The sequence below is a fragment of the Aquarana catesbeiana genome, linkage group LG10 (genome assembly GCF_042186555.1).
Source record: "Aquarana catesbeiana isolate 2022-GZ linkage group LG10, ASM4218655v1, whole genome shotgun sequence".
Taxonomy (NCBI): domain Eukaryota; kingdom Metazoa; phylum Chordata; class Amphibia; order Anura; family Ranidae; genus Aquarana; species Aquarana catesbeiana.
Genome location: NC_133333.1, coordinates 235,992,201 through 236,015,639, shown reverse-complemented (window position 1 = coordinate 236,015,639; position 23,439 = coordinate 235,992,201). Strand labels below are relative to the sequence as shown.

Sequence of the window (23,439 nt, the reverse complement as noted above, 5' to 3'; positions counted from 1 at the left end):
CGAACACAGATTTATGGCCCGTACACACGATCTGAATACCGTGCGACAGATCGTACGACCTTTTTCGCAAGTAGAAATTGAATAGGTAAATAAAGTCACGAAAATTCTCGTACGACTGAAAAAAAAAAAACCCGGAAGTGATGTCATGTGTTGTAATGTATATGTATTGTATTTTCGGACGACAACTGTACTGACTAAACGAAAATCATACGATCTGGAATCGTACGAGGAAAAATTTTCGTGCTTGTCCGATCGAATATCATCGGATGAACTGTCGTGATCGGCTGTCGAAAGTAGTGTACACGCGATCTGAAAATCGTACGATTCTTCCTCGGACGACAGTTTCCGTACGATATTCGGATCGTGTGTACGGGCCATTAGACAGATTTGTGAACAATATTTGAGAGAAATAGGCCTTTTGTGTACATAGAAAAAGTCGTAGATCTTTGCGTTCAGCTCATGATAAATACGGCAAAACACAAAAGTGTTGTGTTTATAATTTTGCTCAGTGTATATATATATATATCTTAGTCTTAGAAAGCATTTTTTTTATAATTTTTATTACAATTTTTACACAATTTAATATGGACAAGTGACAATCTGTGTTATTAAAGCTGAACTAAACTCTCTCAATCAACAAAAACTATTTTCAATCCTTATACTGCTAACCTTAGTAAATACTTCATCCCCGGATGATTCCCCCCCCCCCCCCCCCCTCTCCATGACTAGGCCATTTTTTGGGAAACGGCACTGCGTTACTTTAAGTGACAATTGCGCGGTCGTGCGACACTGTACCCAAATAAAATGTATGTCCTTTTTTTTTTTTGCACAAATAGAGCTTTCTTTTGGTGGTATTTGATATTTTTTACGCTATAAACAAAAAAAAAGACTGACAATTTTGAAAAAAAAAAAACTGTTTTTTTACTTTCTGCTATAAAACATATTATTTTATATCAATTTTTTTTTTTTAAACATATTCAATATAACATTTTTTAAAAATCAAATTTTTTCGTAAATTTAGGCCAATATGTATTCTGCTATATGTTGTTGGTAAAAAAAATCCCAATAAGTGTATATTGATTGGTTTGCACAAAAGTTATAGCATCTACAAACTATGTGATATTTTTATGGAATTTTTATTTATTCATTTATTTTTACTACTAATGCAGGCAATCAGCCACTTATAGCGAGACTGTGACATTAAGCAGACCAGACACTAAGTGACTCTTTTGAAACTTTTTTGGGAACCAGTGACACCAATACAGTGATCAGTGCTAAAAAAATATGCACTGTCACTGTACTGACACTGGCAGGGAAGGGGTTAACATCAGGGATGATCAAAGGGTTAAATGTATTTTTTTTTTTATTGTGCATGTGTGCGTGAGCTTATGCCGAGCTGTGTCCATCTTTTCTAAACACACTCATTTAAGAAGGTGTGATTTAGGACCAGAATAGGTGGGTAGTTGAGTCATTTAGCCAAAATGTCAGTGAATAATTGCCTGCAATCATCACAGCTGTATTTAAAGTAGCAGGAACACTAAGGAACCCTTGAAAATAAGCTTACCAATTATAATTTGACTATCCTGATGCTGCTAACAAAAGCTGCTCATCGGAAACAGTCATTTCTATTTCATTGGTCGTCTTGTTTAGTATCTCCTCAGTGTGATGACTAGATGTTGACCAAGCAACAGAATATTGAGGATTCTTGGGCAGATTATCTGACAGAGATTGGTGTTGTCCAGTATTGGCCTCTGATAAGAACTGTCCATTCTTGGGTTGCCTATTTGGACCTTTTACTGTTGGGATGGACATCAGATGTTCTGCTTTTTCATGACCAGAAACATGTTCTTTCTTTGATGTTACTATATTCTCCTCTTCTCCTTTCGTAATTTGATGACCTTTGGGGGAAAGCCAAAAAAGTCCATCTTTTTCTCTCTCATCTAGTTCAATTTGTGTGTCACGAGGAAGCATCTCCCGGGAGACTGCACCACTCATTGGCCTTTGAGATAAACTAGACCTTTTAATGTCAGTAATATTTTTGGAAAACACCTTATGTTGGTTAAATGTTGTACTAGAATTACTAAGATTGGCTGTAAGTGTATTAGGCCTAAAATCAATGTTCTCTAGTCCCTCATGTTCTCCAACTGGTGAAGAATCCTTGTGTTTTATCTCTGATGTGAGATGGGTTGCTTTCCCTGGATTGGTATTGTTGATTGAAATAGTCATATTTTTTCCTGTAGTTTGAGCTGATAAAAATGAGCCTGTTGATATTTCAAAAGATCTTGGCGATTCCAGCAAGTGTTTGCTTTTAATATACCTGTTCAAGAGAAGACTATCAGGGTAGTGTTCTTGGGTTCCACTTCCTAAGTCAGAAGACTCCAGTTTTGTGTTCTCATAAAGTTGGGATTCAGAATAATCCCCCGATCCACTGGTGTCAATATCAGTGCCCTCCACAAAATGTTCGGGGCTCATTTGTGTTGCTTTCACAGAAACTCCATTGAGTAAATGTATTTCACTATTATCGCTGCTAGTCTTAGACTCCAAAGCAGAATCTAATGTTACTGGATTTTGCCTGTCTTGCTTTTCTTGAGTGTAGATAGAAAACAAAGTTGGGTTTGTAGGTAAAGGGAATTTAGATGCTGGGTTTGGTGTTGTTGCCACTGACAGACTTTGTTGGTCCACCCATGTCTTATTCACAGTTATATTTGCTGCAAGGTCCACCCCTCTGTTGGTTGTTTTTGAAGGCAGGCCTGGAAATACATGTATAATTTGTAGTCCTATCAGATACCATCTCTTGGTTTTTGCTGCATGATATATACATAAATCTAAAATAATAAAATGTACATAGAATTCCCTATATTTATGCTAGAGTTATTTTTTTTCTTTTATTTCCATGACCATAAACCACACATTCCTAGCCTCATTGATGGATTGTCTTCAACTCTGGTCCATGTGTTCCGTACTCCTGAAAACCTGCTGATCTTGCTACTGACCTGGCTATGTCTGACACTTCTCTTCACATCCCCCCTGCTTGTTATGTCTCCTGTTGATCACGTTACCAACCCTGGCTTGGACTTTTGACCAAGATTCTGCCTGCTAATTTTGTACCTTGCTGTCAACACGTTGCCAGCCCTTGACTGTCTTTGACCTGAATTCTGTACCTACCTGCCTCGCTGTTACTGAACTTGGCTTGTGGCCTAACTCCTTGCTTCTGCTCATCCCACCTCTGCATCTCCAAGTTAAAGTTTGCCCAACCAACTTCTTTGCACCTGTGCCCTTCAGCTGTCCAAGCAGTCCCTGTCTCCACCACCAGGGGTGCTTGGATGGGAATTGTGCAAGAGGCCACTCTTGTCATCTTGTGCTACACAGTCAGGTACGTGAGTCTGGGGCTGATTTGCTAAAACTGGAGAGTGCAAAATTTGGTGCAGCTGTGCATGATAGCCAATCAGCTTCTAACTTCAGCTTGTTCAATTAACCACTTGTCTACATCGCACTTACACCCCCTTCCTGCCCAGGCCATTTTTCCGCTTTCAGCGCTGTCGCGCTTTGAATGAAAATTGCGCAGTCATGCTACACTGTACCCAAACAAATGTTTTATCATTTTCTTTACACAAATAGAGCTTTCTTTTGGTGGTATTTAATCACTGCTGGGTTTTTTATTTTTTACAAAAAAAAGACCAAAAATTTTGAAAAAACATTTTTTTTTACTTAGTTTCTGTTAGTACATTTTGTAACTAAGTAATTTTTCTCCTTCACTGATGTGCGCTGATGAGGCAGCACTGATGGGCACTGATAGACAGAGCTGGTGGGCATTGATGAGGTGGCACTTATGGGCACTGAGGAGGCGGCACTTATGGGCACTGATTAGGTGGCACTGATGAGGAGGCACCAATATGCCGCACTTATGGGCACTGATATGTGGCACTGATGAACACTGTTAGGTAGCACTGATGGGCACTAATAGGCAGCACTGGTGGGCACTGATATGCAGCATGGAAAGGCGGTACTGATGGGCACTGATGGGTGGCACTGATGGGCGACACTGGTGGGCATTGATCGACAGCAGTGATGGGCAGCACTGATAGGCAGCACTGATAGCCAGCACTGACTGGCATCGCTAATGGGAACTGATTGCTGCCGCTGGTGGGCAATGGTGGGCACAGATTGGTGACACAGTTGGCGCTATGTAGTAATCAGGGCACTTGATCACATGTGTAGATATCCCCCTGCGTGGAGATGCCGCTGATTGACTCTCCTCGCCACACACTCTGTCAGTGTGAGGCGAGGAGCGCCGATTACCAGCATCTCCGTGTTCACATGTGACCGGCTGTGATTGGACACAGCCGATCACATGGTTAAAGAGCCGCTGACAGAGATCGGGGTTGCGCCGTGTCCCAGAACGAGAACGCCATCATTTGACAGTGGGGGTGGGCAGCAACTAGTTAAACTTTGGCAAAAGAAAAAAACACCTGGAAGCTGATTTCTATCCAGAGCTGCACCAACATTTCCCAACTCATGGACTACGTAGGAGTTCTAGGGCAATGGCTTGACTGGAGTGAAGCTGAATAGTTCAACATGAATATAGCTCATAAGCTAGGAAAGCTCTACTTGCACCTGTGACAGAGTCTCTTCATCAATTTTAAGTAAAAATGGAAAAATAAAGCCCAATTCTGCGTGTCTTTTTTCCTTTTTTTCTACTTACCTTTAAGAAATATTCAGGTCCGTTCGTGTGACATGAGGGCCCCCCTCTCTTGGTAGTGGGCTTTCCCCAATAATTTAGAGAGTGGCACACAAAAAAGTCAGCACCACTTCCCATATACTGTATTTGTATGTGAATGCAGGAAACCAAGATGACAACCCCTCGGGGGCGGGTCCATAACACCCTACACTCACAGGATGTGCTCAATTGATTACTGCAGGGGACTGCACTGGAGAGGAGTGATGCATCTGAAGCTGCTCTTTTGCTTTTTACACCTCCAGGGAGACCATTTTAAAAAATTAGCCAGAAGTTGGGCTTTAAGCATGGAAATTCATACATACATTTCAGTTTTTACCTATACATTCGTAATAATTTTCCAGCGTCCAGTTCATGGGATATGCTATTTCAGCAAACTGCAGGACCAGGTCAATGCTGTAGTATGCCTGAACTCTCTGGATTGGATCTCCTGTAGCACTGCAGTCCTTTAAAACAAAAACAAATGATCAGTTTGACCTCATCAACTTTACTGGAATTTTCAGAAGTCAAATCTGGTGGTGTATATATGCCAAGATCGTTTTCTATTCATGTATTTTGGCTAACAGGCGGTGTATAAGGTGTTCACATTTAATTGCAGTGCCAAGTGCATATAACTGAACATTATTTGAAGGCAGTAAGCATATTTGTCCAGACTGGAATGCTTCATTAAGCCCTGGTTTACACTGAGGGAATGAAATCGTGCGAGTTCAGCTGAAGTCGTACAATTTCATTACCGCATGTCAGTCCCGATTTCGGGAGCAATTTCAGAGACATCTGTGCGGGTTTCTGACAAATGTCAATGGAAATCGAACCCCGAAATCACCAAAAGTAGTACAGAAACTACTTTTGGGAATTGGTGCGGCGCCACAAATGCGGCGTCGCACCGATTTGGGCGCTGCCATTGCTGGCAATTGCCGCCGATTTGGCATGCGATTTGACATGGCAAATCACATCAATGTGAACCAGGGCTTAAGTAGATGTAAACTCAATTACTGAAATCCCATAGATGTTAAAATATAAATGAAGTTTAAAAAGCAGTTTTCTATTTTTTTAACTTTACAACTTGCATCAATATAATATATATGAATCTTGCCAGTAATGTTCTTGTGCAGGTACTTCCTGTTATAGGGTCACAGTGATCTCTCCTCATTGTCACCCTTTACAACTGCTTCCAATAGGGACTACAAGGGGCCAGACACTCATTGCAATGGAATGTTTGGTTGTTATTGCCATTCAGAAACTTGTCCAAATAGGCAACTTACTATACTTCAAATTTGGGGGGTGGGGGTCTGAATTGTGGCCAGTGGGGGTAAAAAAAAGTCTCAGAATCAGTGAAAGGAAACAGTGTATCGGGGTTGGTGGTCAGTAGGAGGAGGTATAGTACCCCATCACTGGTATCCGTGGGAGAAATAGTGTCCCCTCACTTGTGTCAAAGAGAGGAATAGTGCCCCATCATTGGTGTCAGTGGGAGGAATGGTGTGCCCTCACTTGTGTCAAAGAGAGGAATAGTGCCCCATCATTGGTATCAGTGGAAGGAATGGTGCCCCATCATTGGCATCAGTGGGAGGAATGGTGCCCCATCATTGGTATCTGTGGGAGAAATAGTGTCCCCTCACTTGTGTCAAAGAGAGGAACGGTGCCCCATCATTGGTGTCAGTGGAAAGACTAGTGCCCCATCATTGGTATCAGTGGAAGGAATGGTGCCCATCATTGGCTTTAGTGGGAGGAATGGTGCTCCATCATTGGTATCAGTGGGAGAAATGGTGTCCCATTGTTGGTGTCAGTGGGAGAAACACATTTCCATTATTGGTATCAGTGACAGGATATAGTGGGAGGAACGGTGCCCCATCATTGGTGTCAGTGATAAGAATGCTACCCCATCATTGGTATTAGTGAGAGGAATAGTGCCCCATCATCGGTATCAGTTGGAAGAATGGTACCCCATCATTGGTATCAGTGGGACAAATGATGCCACATCGTTGGTGTCAGTGGCAAGAATTATGCCCCGCTATTGGTGTCAGTGGGAGGAATAAAGCCTTGTATTAGAGGGAAGAATAGTGTCCTGAGGTCTAGGCTAGCAAAGAGCCATACATGATCCACAGGCCACAATTTAGAGACCACTGGCTTGGTCATAGCCTCCTTTCAAACATGAAATGTCTGAAAATAAGCACCTGGTAATAAACAGCACTGAGAGGTAACAAAGGATGAAACTTAGGTGAAGACATTTTTTTAAAAGTAAGAGAAAAAAAATCAACTGTTAATGATATGCAATGTTTTGTCATCTAGTTAGTGTTTACATCTACTTTATGTAAACCATTATTGCTGGGAATTAGCAGTTGAGTTCTGCAGAAGCTTACATGTTGTCTTAATACTTCATTTGCGGGGATATTAACCATGACAAACTGCTTGTTCTCGGTCACAGTGATGTTGATGGCCTGTCCTGCCACAATATTTTTCAGCGTCAGGGATTCAGTAGTGTAGGAGCCCCTCTTCACCAGACCCACACGCTGCTTTGGAATGTAAACCACAACTTCTTCTCCAGGATGTTGGGACACTAGAGAGACAATGTTATGGCAATGCAACATCTTACAACAGCACAATCTTTACCCATTTCCATTAGTGAAAATAAACCCGCAATCCCCTTTAGAAGTACCTACCTTCATTGGACTGACATAACATAATCATTGAGCATGTTAATTACTTTGCAACACGTGGTACCCATGGTCAATCTTTTTCTATTCTACCTCTTACCAGGAGTTGATTGACCAGGAAGGCTTCGCCTAGAGCATTCTACTAGGGCCAAGATTTATGTATTAAATTGGTTGTTCCATGCTGGACTGTTTTCTCCCCTACTGGTGCATTCCCCCCCATACTTTCCCCTTCTTTTCACCTCCACCTTTTTTGTCCTCCTGTTCTTCTTGTTTGCTCCCTCTTATTAATTAGTTAAAATATTTGGTTGAAAGGTATGGAACACAGGTCTCTGGTAGGCAACTTATGAAGGACTTGCACTCTTGGCTAAAGGAGTCTCCGTTATGTTGTTTGGGAGATTTTCATGGACTTTTGATATAATGCTAACACTGTAGGCCTTTGGCCTTTTGAGCTTTACACAAGTTGCTGTGTTATTGACTGTACTGTGACCTCTCAGCTGCGTCTGAACCTACATGTTCCGGTGTCTATATAAGCAGTCCATAAAACCCATGCCTTTTGCTAAATAAAGAATTTGTTCACTTTGCAATTGTGAACATGTTATTCCTTCCAGAGGGACACCTTTCATCAGAGCCCACAGAAAAAGCAAAGCAATTCAATCTATGCAGAAGATGTGACTTGTGTGTGTCAAAGAATTAGTCCTTGATCCTTCTTATGTTCATAAATTAGCTCTTACCAGGTGGACACGAAGCTTCCATGGAATAGGCATAAAAGCCATGGGCCATCCAGAGAGGTAGGACGTCTGTCTGTCTGTCCAGGAACTGATAAGGATATTGTGAGTATTGTGCTTATTTAAAAAGAATACATTTGTACTACATAAATATTTATTATTAGTAGTAACATTTTATTTTATTGTTTTAATAATAATAATAAAAATTTTGCTTTGTAGGTACCAAACTGTGTCTATAGATGCTGATTTTAGCTACTGGTCCAACCCTTATGCCTCGTACACACGATTGGACTTTCCGACAACAAAACCGTGGAATTTTGTCCGAAGGGTGTTGGCTCAAACTTGTCTTGCATACACACGGTCACACAAATGTTGGGCAACAATTACGAACGTAGTGACGTACTACGTGGTTTTTCAGCTATTTAGCACCACCCTTTGGGCTAATTTTGTTTTAGTAGAAGTTTGCTGAGTGTAAATTCGCTCTTTTTTTTTCGCTTTTTTTGATTTAGCGCTTTTCATTTCGTGTTTTTCAGTTCATTTCTGAAGGGTCGTTCGTCAACCAGACATGTTGCGGAATCGGAGGAGATAACGTGTTATTTATTATTGGCCTTGGAGTTATTGCTTTGACATTATTTTTTTGGTTGAATAATGATTTGATTTGGTATATTTTCTATATTTTTGGATGCATAGAATGCACTTTTTGGTTAAGTTCTGTTGGCAGATATCATGTCTAATTTTATTTGTTTTCTTTTTTATACACAATAAAAACATTATGCAGAATAATACTTGGCTATGTGTTTTACTTCAAATGACAGTTTGGGAGTAGGCAGTTACATTTTAAAAAATACAATGTAAAATTGACAAGGGACACCAACATAGTTCTATCTTTGTTCTTAAAAACTACGTGATAATGGTGATGTGGTAACTTGCACAAATAAAAAAAGAAAAAAAAAAAACCATAATAATATTATGTTTGATATCACTAGCAAAAATAAGCCTTTGAAAATTTGTTTGCAATAACTCCATCACTATCACCAGCAAAGCAGCTTCATTATTATCCCATTAAAGAAGAAGAGAATTGTGCGCTGCATTTGGAGATTTCATAATTTGCCGCGTTACGAATGTTAATTCTCCATTACAAATGCTAGTTTACAAGACCGACCGCTTCGGCTTCCGAGCATGTGTGTTTGTACTTTGGACTTTTGTCCAACGGACTTGGGTACACACGATCGGAAAGTCCGGCAACACACGTTTGTCGGCGGAAAATTTGAGAGCATGCTAGCCAACTTTTGTTTGGCGGAAAGTCCGACAACAAATGTTCTATGGAGCGTACACGCGGTCGGACTTTCTGCCAACAAGCTCACATCCAACATTTCCCGTCGGAAAATCCGTTCGTGTGTACGGGGCATTGGGCTTGACTCACACCTATGCATTTTTCGTGCTTTTTGCCAATTTGTACTACAGCACATGTTCCATAGAAAACCATGTTAAATGGACTGTAGTGCAAATCTGCAAAATGCTAAATGCACTAAAAATGCATAGGTGTGAATTAGGCCTTGATGAGCCAAAATGTACTGAAAAATACTTTACAAACATAACTAGATAAAAACACACAGGTAAATGCATTGGGGTTGATTTACTAAAGGCAAAAAAGCTGTATACTTTGCCAGGGAATTTCCCCTTAGGTTAGTAAATTAAGGTGAAGCTCTGCTGACTTCCATCATCCAATAACGTACATGCACAACATACTGTTTTTTTTTTATCTCCTTGCATGTAATTGGGTATTCTTTGCAAAGTGATATCTCACCAAATTTACTAAGCTAAGAGAAATATTCCCTTGCAAACTGAATAGCCTATTTGCCTTTGGTAAATCAACCACATTGTCTCTTTTTACATATTCCTATGCTATATTGCAGAGTTTAGTGCCCAGCATGCACAATGCAGCAGCAAACAAGGCTGATATACACCTATGTTGAAAGATCTAAGTAATTACCATGTATACACAAGTATAAGCCGACCTGAATATAAGCCGAGGCACCTAATTTTACCACAAAAAACTGGGAAAACTTATTGACGAGTATAAGTCTAGGGTGGGAAATGCAGCAGCTACTGTAAGTGGAAAAGAGGGTCAACAATGTCCATTTGCAGCCTCACAGTGCCCATTTGCAGCCTCACTGTGCCATCTCCCTGCCTCACTGTGCCCATCTGCAGCCTCATGTACCTGATCCAGAACACCGGCGCTGTGACATGCAGTCTAGTCGGCAGCCGTCCAGTGTAACAAAGCCCCGCCTCCTCCTCGTTCGTGACGGAACACTGATTCAGTTTCCCAGCAGTGAGTCAGTGTTCCGCCTATCACGGACGAGGACGAGCAGAAGGCGGGGCTTTGTTACACTGGACGGCCGCCGACTAGACTGCATGTCCCAGCGCCTGGAGATCAGGTGCATCAGGCTGCAGACGGGCACAGTGAGGCAGGGAGATGGCACAGTGAGGCTGTAAATGGGCACAGTGAGGCAGGGAGACTCGAGTATAAGCCGAGGGGGGGAGTTTTCAGCACAAACAAATGTGCTGAAAAACTGGGCTTATACTCGAGTATATACGGTAATCTCCAATAAACATAGGAAGGATGCACTAGAGATAGGAGCACATGGAACTTAGTACATTCTGCTTCTGCTAAACTTCAATTGAACCCCCTCCTAGGCCCCTATTCCCGCACTTCTGCTGCAGTAGGATTGCCAGGTACCAGGTGCACCACACTGCAGTGCTTAAAGCGGAGTTCCACCCAGATTTGGAACTGCTGCGGATCGGATTCCCCCTCCCCCCTCCGCTGCCACATTTGGCACCTTTCAGGGGAGAGGGGGAGCGAACACCTGTCAAATCCAGGTATCTGCTCCAACTTCCGGATAAAGTATTATGGGTTAGCCAAAGAGACATCAAAAGTAAGATTTACTAAAACTGGTGCACTGCGCATGGTAGCCAATCAGCTTCTAACTTCACCTTGTTTAATTAAGCTTTGGCATTAAAACCTGGAAGCTGATTGGTTTCTATGCAGAGTTGCACCAGATTTTGCACTCTCCAGTTTTAGTAAATAAATCCCTAAATGTCTTCTTTCCGATGAGACTGGTGCTCACTGAAAACCTTGGCCTCACCCGTCTGAAGAAGGAGTCTGATGAGTCTTTTACATTTTTGTGTAAATTTCACCTTAAAGCGGAGTTCCAGCCTAAATTACAACATTGTCTGTAATTATTCATGACCGCACCCCAATTCATTTTTTTTTGGCATTTTTTACCCTTTCTGGAGTCATGAGGCTGCACTTCCATCCAACCTCACTGCGGCGAGGTACGTAATTTCCGCTTGTCCATGGCCTCCTGGGATTGCAGTGTCATCAATCCCAGGAGTCAATGGGCATCCTCCACTACTAGCATCGCGTTATTTCACAACCAGAAATTACGCAATGCTAGGCGGAGATGGGCACCATTTTTAATTTGGGGATTGGCAACCTGGTAGACACACAGTGGGCCTGCGATTTGTTCCCGCTGCACATGCGCGAGATCGGGAGGTGCATGCTGGGTAGCTAGCTGCACCTAATCCCAGTGGGCTTCAGATGCCCACACTAAGGATGACTGAATGTGGAGTTTAGCGTAAGTCCTGAAAGACGCACAAAGAACAGAAACAGTAAAATGGACAACACATGCTGATTTGTAATCGACCAGCGGTTACTGTCACAGGGGTTATTTGAAAAAATAAATAAATGTCTGAAATTCCGCTTTAAACTGCTAATCTCTGTAAAGTTTTTTGTTTTTTTTTAAGATTTTAAACCATAGGAAACAGAACCACTATATATTTTCTTTAAAGTGAAACATAAGGACAAATGTACAAAATTTTAGAGAAGAAAGTTTTTTCTATTTATTTTTTTTTTTATGCAGAAGAGACATAATATTTCTCTTTTGCCCCCGAAAAAATTTGCAAAACTTTTCGCAAACTTTTTCAACTGTACACTGAGCTGCATATGCGCAACTCAGTGTACAATCCAGATATCATATGAATGCACCCAGCAGAATGTGGGTGTTACATCATTCTAGCCAGGCCAATCAAGATGGCAGAAAACCATGAACTTAGAAGAAGTCATTGAGAAGATTTCGGCACCATGGAAGGAGCTAGCAGAGGCATTGCAAGAGGGTAGGTGAGTATACTTCTAATGCCCTGTACAGACGGTCGGATTTTCCGACGGAAAATGTGTGATAGGACCTTGTTGTCGGAAATTCCGACCGTGTGTGGGCTCCATCACACATTTTCTATTGGAATTTCTGACACACAAAGTTTGAGAGCAGGATATAAAATTTTCTGACAACAAAATCCGTGGTCGGAAATTCCGATCATGTGTACACAAATTCGACGCACAAAGTGCCACGCAGAATAAGAGACGAAAGCTATTGGCTACTGCCCTGTTTATAGTCCCGACGTACGTGTTTTACGTCACCGCGTTCAGAACGATCGGATTTTCCGACAACATTTGTGTGACCGTGTGTATGCAAGACAAGTTTGAGCCAACATCCTTCGGAAAAAATCCATGGATTTTGTTGTTGGAATGTCCAATCAATGTCCGACCGTGTGTATGAGGCATTAGTAAATGTCTTCTTAGTTTTTAGTTAAGTGAGATGATGTGGGATCCTCCGCTCAAAGAGGGGCTTAAACCAGAGTGCTTGTGTCTCATTACCTCCAGGAAGAGAAGAGCCCCAGGTGCTGGCTAAATGCTGATGCAAGTAGAAAAGAACAAGAAGACCTAGACAGCCGCACACCGGAATGGATAAATCCGTCTTTTTATTCAAAATACAGGATAATAGGGTACACAAAACACGACTGTGGGGTGGTACAAGAATACTGACGCGTTTCGCACTTACACCAAGTGCTTACTCATAGCTAGCTAAAATGGGAATAAAGAGCCATATATATACTAAAAATATTGGAACATGTGACCATGCAATGGTGAGAAAATGCAGAACAGCTGAGAAGCAGCCGTATGAGATCTGGTGCGGTATATATATGGCTTTTCATTCCCATTTTAGCTAGCTATGAGTAAGCACTTGGTGTAAGTGTGAAAAGTGTCAGCTATTCTTGTACCACCCCACAGTCGTGTTTTGTGTACCCCATGATCCTGTATTTTGAATAAAAAGACGGATTCATCCATTCTGGTGTGCGGCTGTCCAGGTCTTCTTGTTCTCTTCTTCTTTAGTTAAGTGTTAGAACTACAAACCTCCCAACATTTTGAGATGGGAATGAGGGACACCTACTAGAAAATGTATGTAGGCATAGGACACGCCCCCTGCCACACCTCCTTAAAAAGGGAAATAACCAAAAAAAAAGTTAGGTAAATCCACAAAATGCTTTTTTTTTTACCACTACTATTCCTTTATATTGGCTTTTAAATTTTACAAATGCAGCAATTTAAAATTTGGATGAAAGGTTTAACACTGGGAAACACTTTTTGAAAGATAAAAAGTACATTTTATATACAACTATATGGATCAGACCAAAATGAGGGACAAATGAGGAGGAATGAGGGACAGAGGGACATTGCTCCAAATCACGGACAGTCCCTCCAAATCAGGGACAGTTGGGAGCTATGGGACTAGGCCAGAGACATGCTTGCCCACAATTTCAGTTTCACATTTTTTACCCCAAAAGCACTAAATAAAAAAAGAAACTATAACACAAAAAAAAGGAGTGCAATGTGTGTTTCAGTACAACACACACATGATAGACTATATTATCAAAAGCATTGGGACACCCGCCTGTACACGTACATGAACTTTAATGGCATCCCAGTCTTAGTCTGTAGGGTTCAATATTGAGTTGGCCCACCCTTTGCAGCTATAACAGCTTCAGCTCTTCTGGGAAGACTGTCCACAAGGTTTAGGAGTGTGTCTTTGACCATTCTTCCAGAAGCGCATTTGTGAGGTCAGGCACTGATGTTGGAGGAGAAGGCCTGGCTCGCAGTCTCCACTCAAATTCATCCCAAAGGTGTTCTATCGGGTTGAGGTCAGGACTCTGTGCAGGCCAGTCAAGTTCCTCCACCTCAAACTCGCTCATCCATGTCTTTATGGACCTTGCTTTGTGCACTGGTGCGCAGTCATGTTGGAACAGGAAGGGATCATCCCCAAACTGTTCCCACAAAGTTGGGAGCATGAAATTGTCCAAAATGTCTTGTTATGCTGAAGCCTTAAGAGTTCCCTTCACTGGAACTAAGAGGCCAAGCCCAACCCCCGAGAAACAACCCCACACCCCTTCCCCAGTCTTTTTCATCCACATCAGTGCCTGACCTCAGAAATGCTCTTCTGGAAGAATGGTCAAACATTCCCATAGACACACTCCTAAACCTTGTGGACAGCCTTCCCAGAAGAGTTGAAGCTGTTATAGCTGTAAAGGGTGGGCCAACTCAGTATTGAACCCTACGGACTAAGACTGGGATGCCATTAAGCACTTGCCGACCTCCCGCTGACGTTATACTTTGGCTGTTTGAAGAGGAATATCATTGTTATGGCAGCAGATAGCTACCATAACCCCGGTATCCTCTTCAAGAGCGGGCGGTCGGCTTTCAGATAAAATCGGTCTCTGCGGCAGATTCGCCGCAAAATCACTTTTATCGGTGGCGGGAGAGGGGCCCCCCGCTGCACTCCAGTGCCCTCTGCCGCTTACCGAAGCCGCCGGTAGTGGCGAAGGTGATCGCGTCTGCTCTCCTCTGTGGCATGGAGCTGAGTGAGGGAAAGATGGCCTTCACCCAGCTCCATACCATTGCAGGGCGGAAGTGATGTCAAAACGTCACTTCCGCCCATAGCTCTTAAAGGAACTTTTTTTTTTTTCAAATTACATTTTTTTTTTTTTTTTATTGCATTTTAGTGTAAATATGAGATCCGAGGTCTTTTTGACCCCAGAGCTCATATTTAAGAGGACCTGTCATGCTTTTTATCTATTACAAGGAATGTTTACATTCCTTGTAATAGGAAAAAAAGTGACACAATTTTTTTTTAAAAGAACAGTGTAAAAATAAAAAAAAATAAATAAGAAAAAAAAATACAAAATTTAACGCGCCCCGTCCCGCCGAGCTCACGCACAGAAGCGAACGCATACGCGAGTAGCACCCGCATATGTAAATGGTGTTCAAACCACACATGTGAGGTATCACCGCGATCGTTAGAGCGAGAGAAATAATTCTAGCCCTAGACCTCCTCTGTAATTTAAAACATGCAACCTGTAGAATTCGCCTATGGAGATTTTGAAGGGTAAGAGTTTGTTGCCATTCCACGAGCAATTTTGAAGCGAAACATGTTGGGTACCAATTTACTCGATGTAACATCATCTTTACAATATAAACACTTTTTTTTTAAAGTGCGGTTGTAAGACCACTGCGCAAATACGGTGTGACAGAAAGTATTGCTACAACCGCCATTTTATTCTCTATGGTGTTGGAAAATATATATATATAATGTTTGGGGGGTCAAAGTAATTTTCTAGCAAAAAAAAAAATGTTTTAAACCAGTACACACCAAATCTCAAAACGAGGCTCTGTCCTTAAGTGGTTAAAGTTCATATGAGTGTAAAGGCAGGCGTCCCAATACTTTTGGTGATATAGTGTAAGTGATGCTTTGGCAGTCAAAAGACCAACACTACCTGTGTCAACCACTGCTGCTATCTGCAAATTTTTCTACAGGTGAGATATTTTAAAAGATCATTTACTTACCTGTCTGGGATTCAGCAATTGGCCCCGTAGACCTCTCACTGTTACACTGACGTCATTCATCTCCACTTCTACACCAATTAAGCTTGCATCTTCCACTGCGACCACCAATTCCCCACGAAATGTGAGATACCAGTCCTGGGGTAGAAGGAACAAATTAACTGTTTGTGTGGAATTATCACATAGCTAAATGCTGATTGGATGCAGGAAGAGGAAGGTCCAAGCAGGGGTTCTTAACTACTTACTACTTTTATGTCGCTACTTTGCCTTTAAACACCGGGGTTATGGCAGCAGATAGCTGCTGCCATAACCCCGGTATTTTTTTAAACGGCGAGCGGTCCCCTTTGACATAAAAGTGGTCTCAGCGGCAGATTCACCGCAAGATTACTTTTATGGGCAATGGGAGAGGTGCCCCGTCCCTTAAAGCTCGCGCACAGAAGCGAACACGTACGCAAGTAACGCCCACATATGTAAACGGTGTCCAAACCACACATGTGAGGTATCGCCGCAATCATTAGAGCGAGAGCAATAATTCTAAACCAAGACCTCCCCTGTAACTTTAACCTGGTAACCTGTAGAAATTTTTAAACTTCGCCTAGGAAGATTTTTAAGTACCAAAGTTTGTCGCCATTCCACGAGCATGCGCAATTTTGAAGCATGGCATGTATCAATTTACTCCACATAACATTATCTTTCACATTATAGAACAAAGACTGGACTAACTTTACAGTTTTCTTATTTTTTAATTCAAAAAAGTGTATTTTTTCCCAAAAAAATTGCGTTTAAAAGACCACTGCGCAAAAATACTGTGTGATCTAAAATATTACAACGGCCGCCATTTTATTCTCCAGAGGCTTTACTTAAAAAAAAAAAAAAAATATATATATATATATATATATATATATATATATATACACACACACATACATACATATCTATGATATATATATATCTATTTATGATATATATATCGATAGATAGATAGATAGATAGATAGATAGATAGATAGATAGATAGATAGATAGATAGATAGATAGATAGATAGATAGATAGATAGAGATATCTACTGTATATATATAGATATATATGTTTGGGGGTTCTAAGTATTTTTCTAGCAAAAAATACTGATTTAAACTTGTAAACAAGTGTCAAAAATAGGCTCGGTCCAGAATCGAAAGAAACTCTGTAATCTGAATAAATGTGCTGAAGAAGAGTAGGGCTCTGAGTAAGAGCTCTTCCACACTAGTGCATGAGGAGCGGTAAAACCCCAAAGTTGAATAGTGCGTTTACAGCACCCACTCTGCAACCACCCCCCGCAACCATGTGCAATGCATGCACTAGTGTGGGGATCCAGGGATTAAAGCAGGCAGTGAGGAGTGGATACAACACCTCCTCACCGCCTGCCAATTGTTCTCTGAAAAGCGATCCTGAGAGCAAAGCTAATGTAAATGAGCTCTAAAATGATAGGCCTCCCCTGCAATAGGAGCCCTTCCATTCAAAATTCTATTTCAGGAAGGAAATGGCGAAACAAACAACATTTTCTTTAGGAAAGGGAAAGGTAAAAATGTGAAAAACTATATATAAAGGTTTATATTTTTCGCCCATAAAAGTGGTGTCACACGCTAAGGCTTGATTCACACCTATGCATTTTTAGTGCTTTTTGCATTTTGCAGATTTGCACTACAGTTCATTTAACATTGTTTCCTATGGAATACGTTCTGTAGTGCAAATCTGCAAAATGCAAAAAGCAGTAAAAATGCATAGGTGTGAATCAAGCCTAAGATGGGCATAATCTATGTAGCCATGTAAGAAACATCTTTACCTGGACATCTGAATTTCCTAAAGGCAATGGTCGTGTCACCTGAAATAACATAATTGGACACAAAAAAATGAAGCATGAAAAAAGCATGTAACAGAAAATAAAGAATTTATCTTTTTATGCATAGCAGTGTGCCCAGCAGAAGGGCTTAGGGTCAGTTCCCACTGGGGTGCTAACTCCATGGAGTTTATTTTTCATCACGTGTGGTTATTGGTTGGTGCTCCAGTCTACCCACACAATCCATAAACATACTGGCCCAAGCTTCAAGTAGTCCTGAGGATCGCCAGAAACTTGTTTCATCACTTCAATACCGGACACTTCCACCCCCTTCCTGCCCCAGGCCAATTTTCAGAATCTAGTGCTGTCACATTACTCCGTCATGCAATACTGTACCCATAATTAAAATTTTATAATTTTTTGGAGACAGATAGAAATTTATTTTGGTGGTATTTAACAGGTTTTTTTTTTTATTCTATTTTTTTTAATTCTATTATTTTTTCATTATAAATGAAAAAAGTAGCAAACATTTTGGAAAAAAAAGTTTATTAGTTTCTGTTATCAAATTTTGCGATCTGTGTTCTGCTGTGTCACAAATCACAGCGAGTCACAAATCCAGCCGCTGCGTGGCCCCTAAGACGTGCACAAGTTATACATAATTTAAATACATAGGTATAACAATCCAATATACTGTACACAACAACTCAGTACCTGTACGTATGTTGGATCACATCGCACCTTCTCCCTGCCCAGGGCTGCCGTCAGAGCCGGACACTTCAAGATGTAGCGGTTGCTTTGACTGTTTCCTGATGATGTTTTTTTAACCATGAGGATTTCCAGGATGTGGAAGCCCTTCTGTAGGTACAGAGATATCAGGGCTGAATATATCATCCTCTACTACAAGTTCCTGTCCAATTTCCTCCATGCAAATACTTTTTTTCACATACAATTCCCTTCTGTAGCAGTAGAATCCTGTTCCAACTACATAATTCATTTAGGAACCTACCCAGTTTCAGCTTACACTTAACAACCTACAGCCACTCCATAAATAACCCTGTTTATGATTGGGCAAACATTGGCCTAGTCCAGGGGTCTCAAACTGGTGGCCCATCATGCCTCTGCCTGTAGGAATCATGCATGTAACTGTCAGCCTTGCAATGCCTCATGGTTATTGTAGTTTCGCCAGGGCAGTTTTTTCCACTGGGCACGCTGGGCAGTTGCCCAGGGGCCCCACTTGCCTGGAGGGCCCCATCCAGGGCCGATCCTCAGCGCTGCAATCTGCTGCTTAAGTTGACTGACTGCACCGGTTGCTCCCTTGCTAGAATCGCCGGCCGCCTGGCGTCTAGCTAGCAAACAGTGACGTCAGTCAGAGGCCACGGCCGCCCCAGCATTAATAGCGCGCCCACCTCTGCCATGTTCTTCAGACAGCGTGGAGAGGGAGCAGAGTGGAAAGATGGCCCTGATTGATAACTGGCGCTGCCTTGCTGCTGTTAGTGACACACTGTACTGCACCAGGCCGGCGGCCTCAAGTAAGTCTAACACTGTCTACTTAAGTAAGTTCAAGTTGTGCATCAAACACAGCCACTGTCTGTGCCCCTCAAAAGCTGCCACTGTGCCCATGAAACACAGCCACTGTGCCCATCAAACACAGCCACTGTGCCCATCAAAGCTGCCACAGTGCCCATCAAAGCTGCCACTGTGCCCATCAAACACAGCCATTGTGCCCATCAAAGCTGCCACAGTGCCCATTAAAGCTGCCACTGTGCCCAAACGCAGCCACTGTGCCCATCAAACACAGCCACTGTGCCCATCAAAGCTGTCACTGTGCCCATCAAACACAGCCACTGTGTCCATCAAAGCTGCCACAGTGCCCATCAAAGCTGCCACTGTGCCCATCAAAAGTTATATTGTCCAAACGTTGTGTTAATGTTTGAACACTGATTTTGTTGGAAGTACCAATAAATATAGCTTTATTGATAATTTGCATTTTTATTCTCGTGTGTGATTGTGTAGACAGGGCTCCAGTGCACTGTATTGCCCGGGGGCCTATAATGCTCTTAAGATGGCCCTGAGTTTCGCAACAGCTGGAGGGTCACCAGTTTGAGAATGATAAATGAATGTGACACTCATTTAGCTTAGAACCTAAAGAGCACCTGTCCATGAAAATAAACAATTTATTCAGATGGATACAAGTTTTGACACTTAGATTTTGTTTTTTTTTCAGAAATGGCTCCTTTTATGGGAAACCTCCTTTCTGTTGGCCTGATATTTGCTGGACCTGCTGAACCTGTGATGTCTAGTTACAGACATCTCTCCTACCTCTGTTTTGTGTCTAATGCCCGTATCAAAGTCACCTCCTCCCTGCTACAAACTTTAATGCTGAAGTGCAGACATTTTTTTTCTAAAGCATCAGAAACTTTACTTGCCATGAATGAAGAGTGTCCCATGTGCTGATGGCTGTGGTCTTCTATGTCCTCTGTCCATGGATACCCCCATAGCAGTGATTTTTCAAGTACTGTGGGGGTTAATATGAGCAGCTGCACCTGTGACAGGCATTCGTCAAGTGCCAACTATACCCGCCCCCCCCCCCCCCATGCACCATTCATAGAAGCTGTACTATCAGTTTCCATAATGAAAAGTGCTCTACAAATGGAGGACAGGCAGATGAATGAACAACCACCTCCTCAGAACACAGAATGTTTTCATTGTTGGAACTTACAGTACGGCTTCTTTGAATGGAGGAGGGGATGGAAAGGGTGGGCATAGTAGGCACTTTTTTCATTACCCCCATAGCACAGAAAGATCACTGCTGTGGGGGTAACAAGGGGAAGAGGACTTTGGATTTTAGCTGAAAAGAGCAGCCACCAGCACAAAGGGAATTCTTTATCCATGGTAATTACTGTCCCTGTTTTAAAGAAAAAATCACTAATCTTCAGCTTTAATCTCTTATTAGTACTAGGTTCTACTCCTCCTCGGTCATGCACCACTTAATATATTTCAGCGAAAAGATAGAGAGATAACAACACATTTTGAATTTGTTCAATGTGCTGATGCCACTACTCATGGCCATGGCTACTTGTCTCTATCCCACAATCCATTGCACTGAGAAGGTCAAGAAAGCATGTAACGTGAAATAATTGACAGTGCAGAAATAAAATCGCCAAGGCATTCATTTCTACAAAAAAGCAATACATGCTTTAAATTTTTTAAACAATATCATTACCAATGTAAAAACATTTCAGCAGGTCGCAATCATGAAGAGCAATTGACAAGGTTGGTGAAATCGTCTTTGTAAACTGACTTCAAGGCTGTTACAATCCACCAACCAGAGACTGCTGTCCATAGAAATCCAAAGGGTAACTCCCTTCTTGGTGGCCCGCATCTCCCACCTCTCCTTCATTTCATCACTGCACCCCATTAATGGCTTCAGTTTTCAACACTTCAGATCTCTAGGTAATTCAATGTGTGGCATGGGCCCTTCCTTCAACTACAGGACTCGGCAGGATTTGGATGAAGGAACCTCAGCATTCCATGGGGGGACAGGACAACACTCCCAAAAGTGCAGAATGCTGAAAACACTAACAAGAGGTGCAGCACTGGAACGGAGAAGAAGCAAGAGAGGCAGGCCACTGGGGAGCTGTGTAAAATACCTCTCTTTTTTAAAGGAGCTGACTTATGGATTTCTTGACAGGTCCTCTTTAATATTGGGGGTTGACAAAGAAATAGCCACTAGCATCTGTTTATAACTTCTATGATATTTAGTTCAATATTGCAAACATATGGACTTTCTGTGGTGCATAAGGAACTGTTAACCAAAACTTGTTTGCTTTTAAATACAAAATCTTTATTAAGTAAAAATCTAAATAAAACTATATAAGGGTTTAGAAGAGCCTTCCGGTATAGTTTTTACCAGGACAAAGATGTCTTATTCTCCCAAAGGGATGATTTTGTAAAAACGGTTTGGAATAATGATTTTATTCTTGAATTTTGAATTACAGATATATCAAGACTCTCCCTCTCTGAAGAAGCGGTCAACTGTCAGCGAAATGCATAGAGAATATCAACAATCCCCTTGCATATCCCCTGATGTAAAAATATATTATATAGGCACCAAAGATGTTCTTTTATTGATTTATGTTGTACATGTCATATTTTGGAACCAATGGAGTTTTGTGTCCTTTTGGGAGGCTTTTTTAAACCCTTATATGGTGTTATTGTGAGTTCTACTCAATAAAGATTTTGCATTTAAAAAAACAAAGACAAATGGTTAACAGTTCCTTATGCATCGCAGAAAGTCCATATGCTTGCAATATTGAACCGAATAGGATATACTTAAGACAAGGTGCTTACTATAGGCACCCACCAATACCTTTTCTTCTTTGTAGTGTATTACTCCTATGATATTTTGCATCTACAAATTTTTCTCATATATATATATATATATATATATATATATATATATATATATATATATATATATATACACTATATTGCCAAAAGTATTGGGACACCCCTCCAAATCATTGGATTGAAGTGTTCCAATCACCTACATGGCCACAGGTGTATAAAATCAAGCACCTAGGTATGCAGACTGCTTCTACAAACATTTGTAAAAGAATGTGTTGCTCTCAGGAGATTAGTGAATTCAAGCGTGGTACTGTGATAGGTTGCCAGTTGTGCAATAAGTCCATCCTTGAAATTTCCTTGCTACTAAATATTCCACGGTCAACTGTTAGTGATATAACAAAGTGGAAGCAACTGGGAACAACAGGACCTCAGCCATGAAGTGGTAGACCACGTAAAAATGATAGAGCGGGGTCAGCGCATGCTGAAGCTCACAGTGCGCAGAAGTCGCCAACTGTCAGCAGAGTAAATAGCTACAGACCTCCAAACTTGGTGTGGCCTCCAGATTAGCACAACAACAATGCGTAGAGAGCTTCATGGAATGGGTTTCTATGGCCCAGCAGCTGCATCCAAGCCTTACATCACCAAGTGCAATGCAAAGCGTTGGATGCATAGGTGTAAAGCACGCCACCACTGGAATGCAGAACGATGGAGATGTGTTCTCTGGAGAGACCAATCGTGCTTTTCTGTCTTGCAATCTGATGGACATGTCTGGGTTTGGCGGTTGTCAGGAGAATGGTACTTGCCTGACTGCATTGTGCCAAATGTAAAGTTTGGTGGAGGGGGGATTATGGTGTGGGGTTGTCAGGGGTTGGGTTTGGTCCCTTAGTTCCAGTTATGGGAACTCTTAAGACATGAGCATACCAAGACATTTTGGACAATTTCATGCTCCCAACTTTGTGGGAACAGTTTGGGTATGGCCCCTACCTGTTCCAACATGACTACGCACCAGTGCACAAAGCAAGGTCCATAAAGACATGGATGAGCGAGTTTGGGGTGGAGGAACTTGACTGGCCTGCACATGACATCAACCTGACAGAACACCTTTGGGATGAATTTGAGCGGAGACTGCAAGCCAGGCCTTCTCATACAACATCAGTGCCTGACCTCACAAATGCACTTCTGGAAGAATAGTCAAACATTCCAATAGACACACTCGTAAATCTTGTGGACAGCCTTTCCAGAAGAGTTGAAGCTGTTATAGCTGAAAAAGCTGGGCCAACGCAATATTGAACCTTACAGACGAAGACTGGAATGCCCTTAAAGTTCATGTAAAGGAAGGTGTCCCAATACTTTTGGTTATATATATATATATATATATATATATATATATATATATATATATATATATATATATATATATATATATATATATA

The 23,439-nt window shown here is 41.6% G+C and overlaps 1 protein-coding gene across 1 annotated transcript in view; it reads right to left on the bottom strand.

Annotated features, from left to right (window-relative positions):
* Positions 1 to 1,355: 1,355 nt before the first annotated feature.
* CIROZ (ciliated left-right organizer protein containing ZP-N domains) overlaps positions 1,356 to 23,439 on the bottom strand; it is a 41,343-nt gene continuing 19,259 nt past the window's right edge. The window contains exons 5-11 of the mRNA XM_073603463.1: positions 18,371 to 18,514; positions 17,666 to 17,704; positions 15,847 to 15,981; positions 8,118 to 8,202; positions 7,093 to 7,289; positions 5,055 to 5,181; positions 1,356 to 2,750 (exon numbers count right to left, since the gene is read on the bottom strand). Coding sequence (XP_073459564.1) covers positions 1,579 to 2,750; positions 5,055 to 5,181; positions 7,093 to 7,289; positions 8,118 to 8,202; positions 15,847 to 15,981; positions 17,666 to 17,704; positions 18,371 to 18,514 — 1,899 coding nt within the window. The 3' untranslated portion in view covers positions 1,356 to 1,578. The remainder of the gene's footprint in view (positions 2,751 to 5,054; positions 5,182 to 7,092; positions 7,290 to 8,117; positions 8,203 to 15,846; positions 15,982 to 17,665; positions 17,705 to 18,370; positions 18,515 to 23,439) is intronic.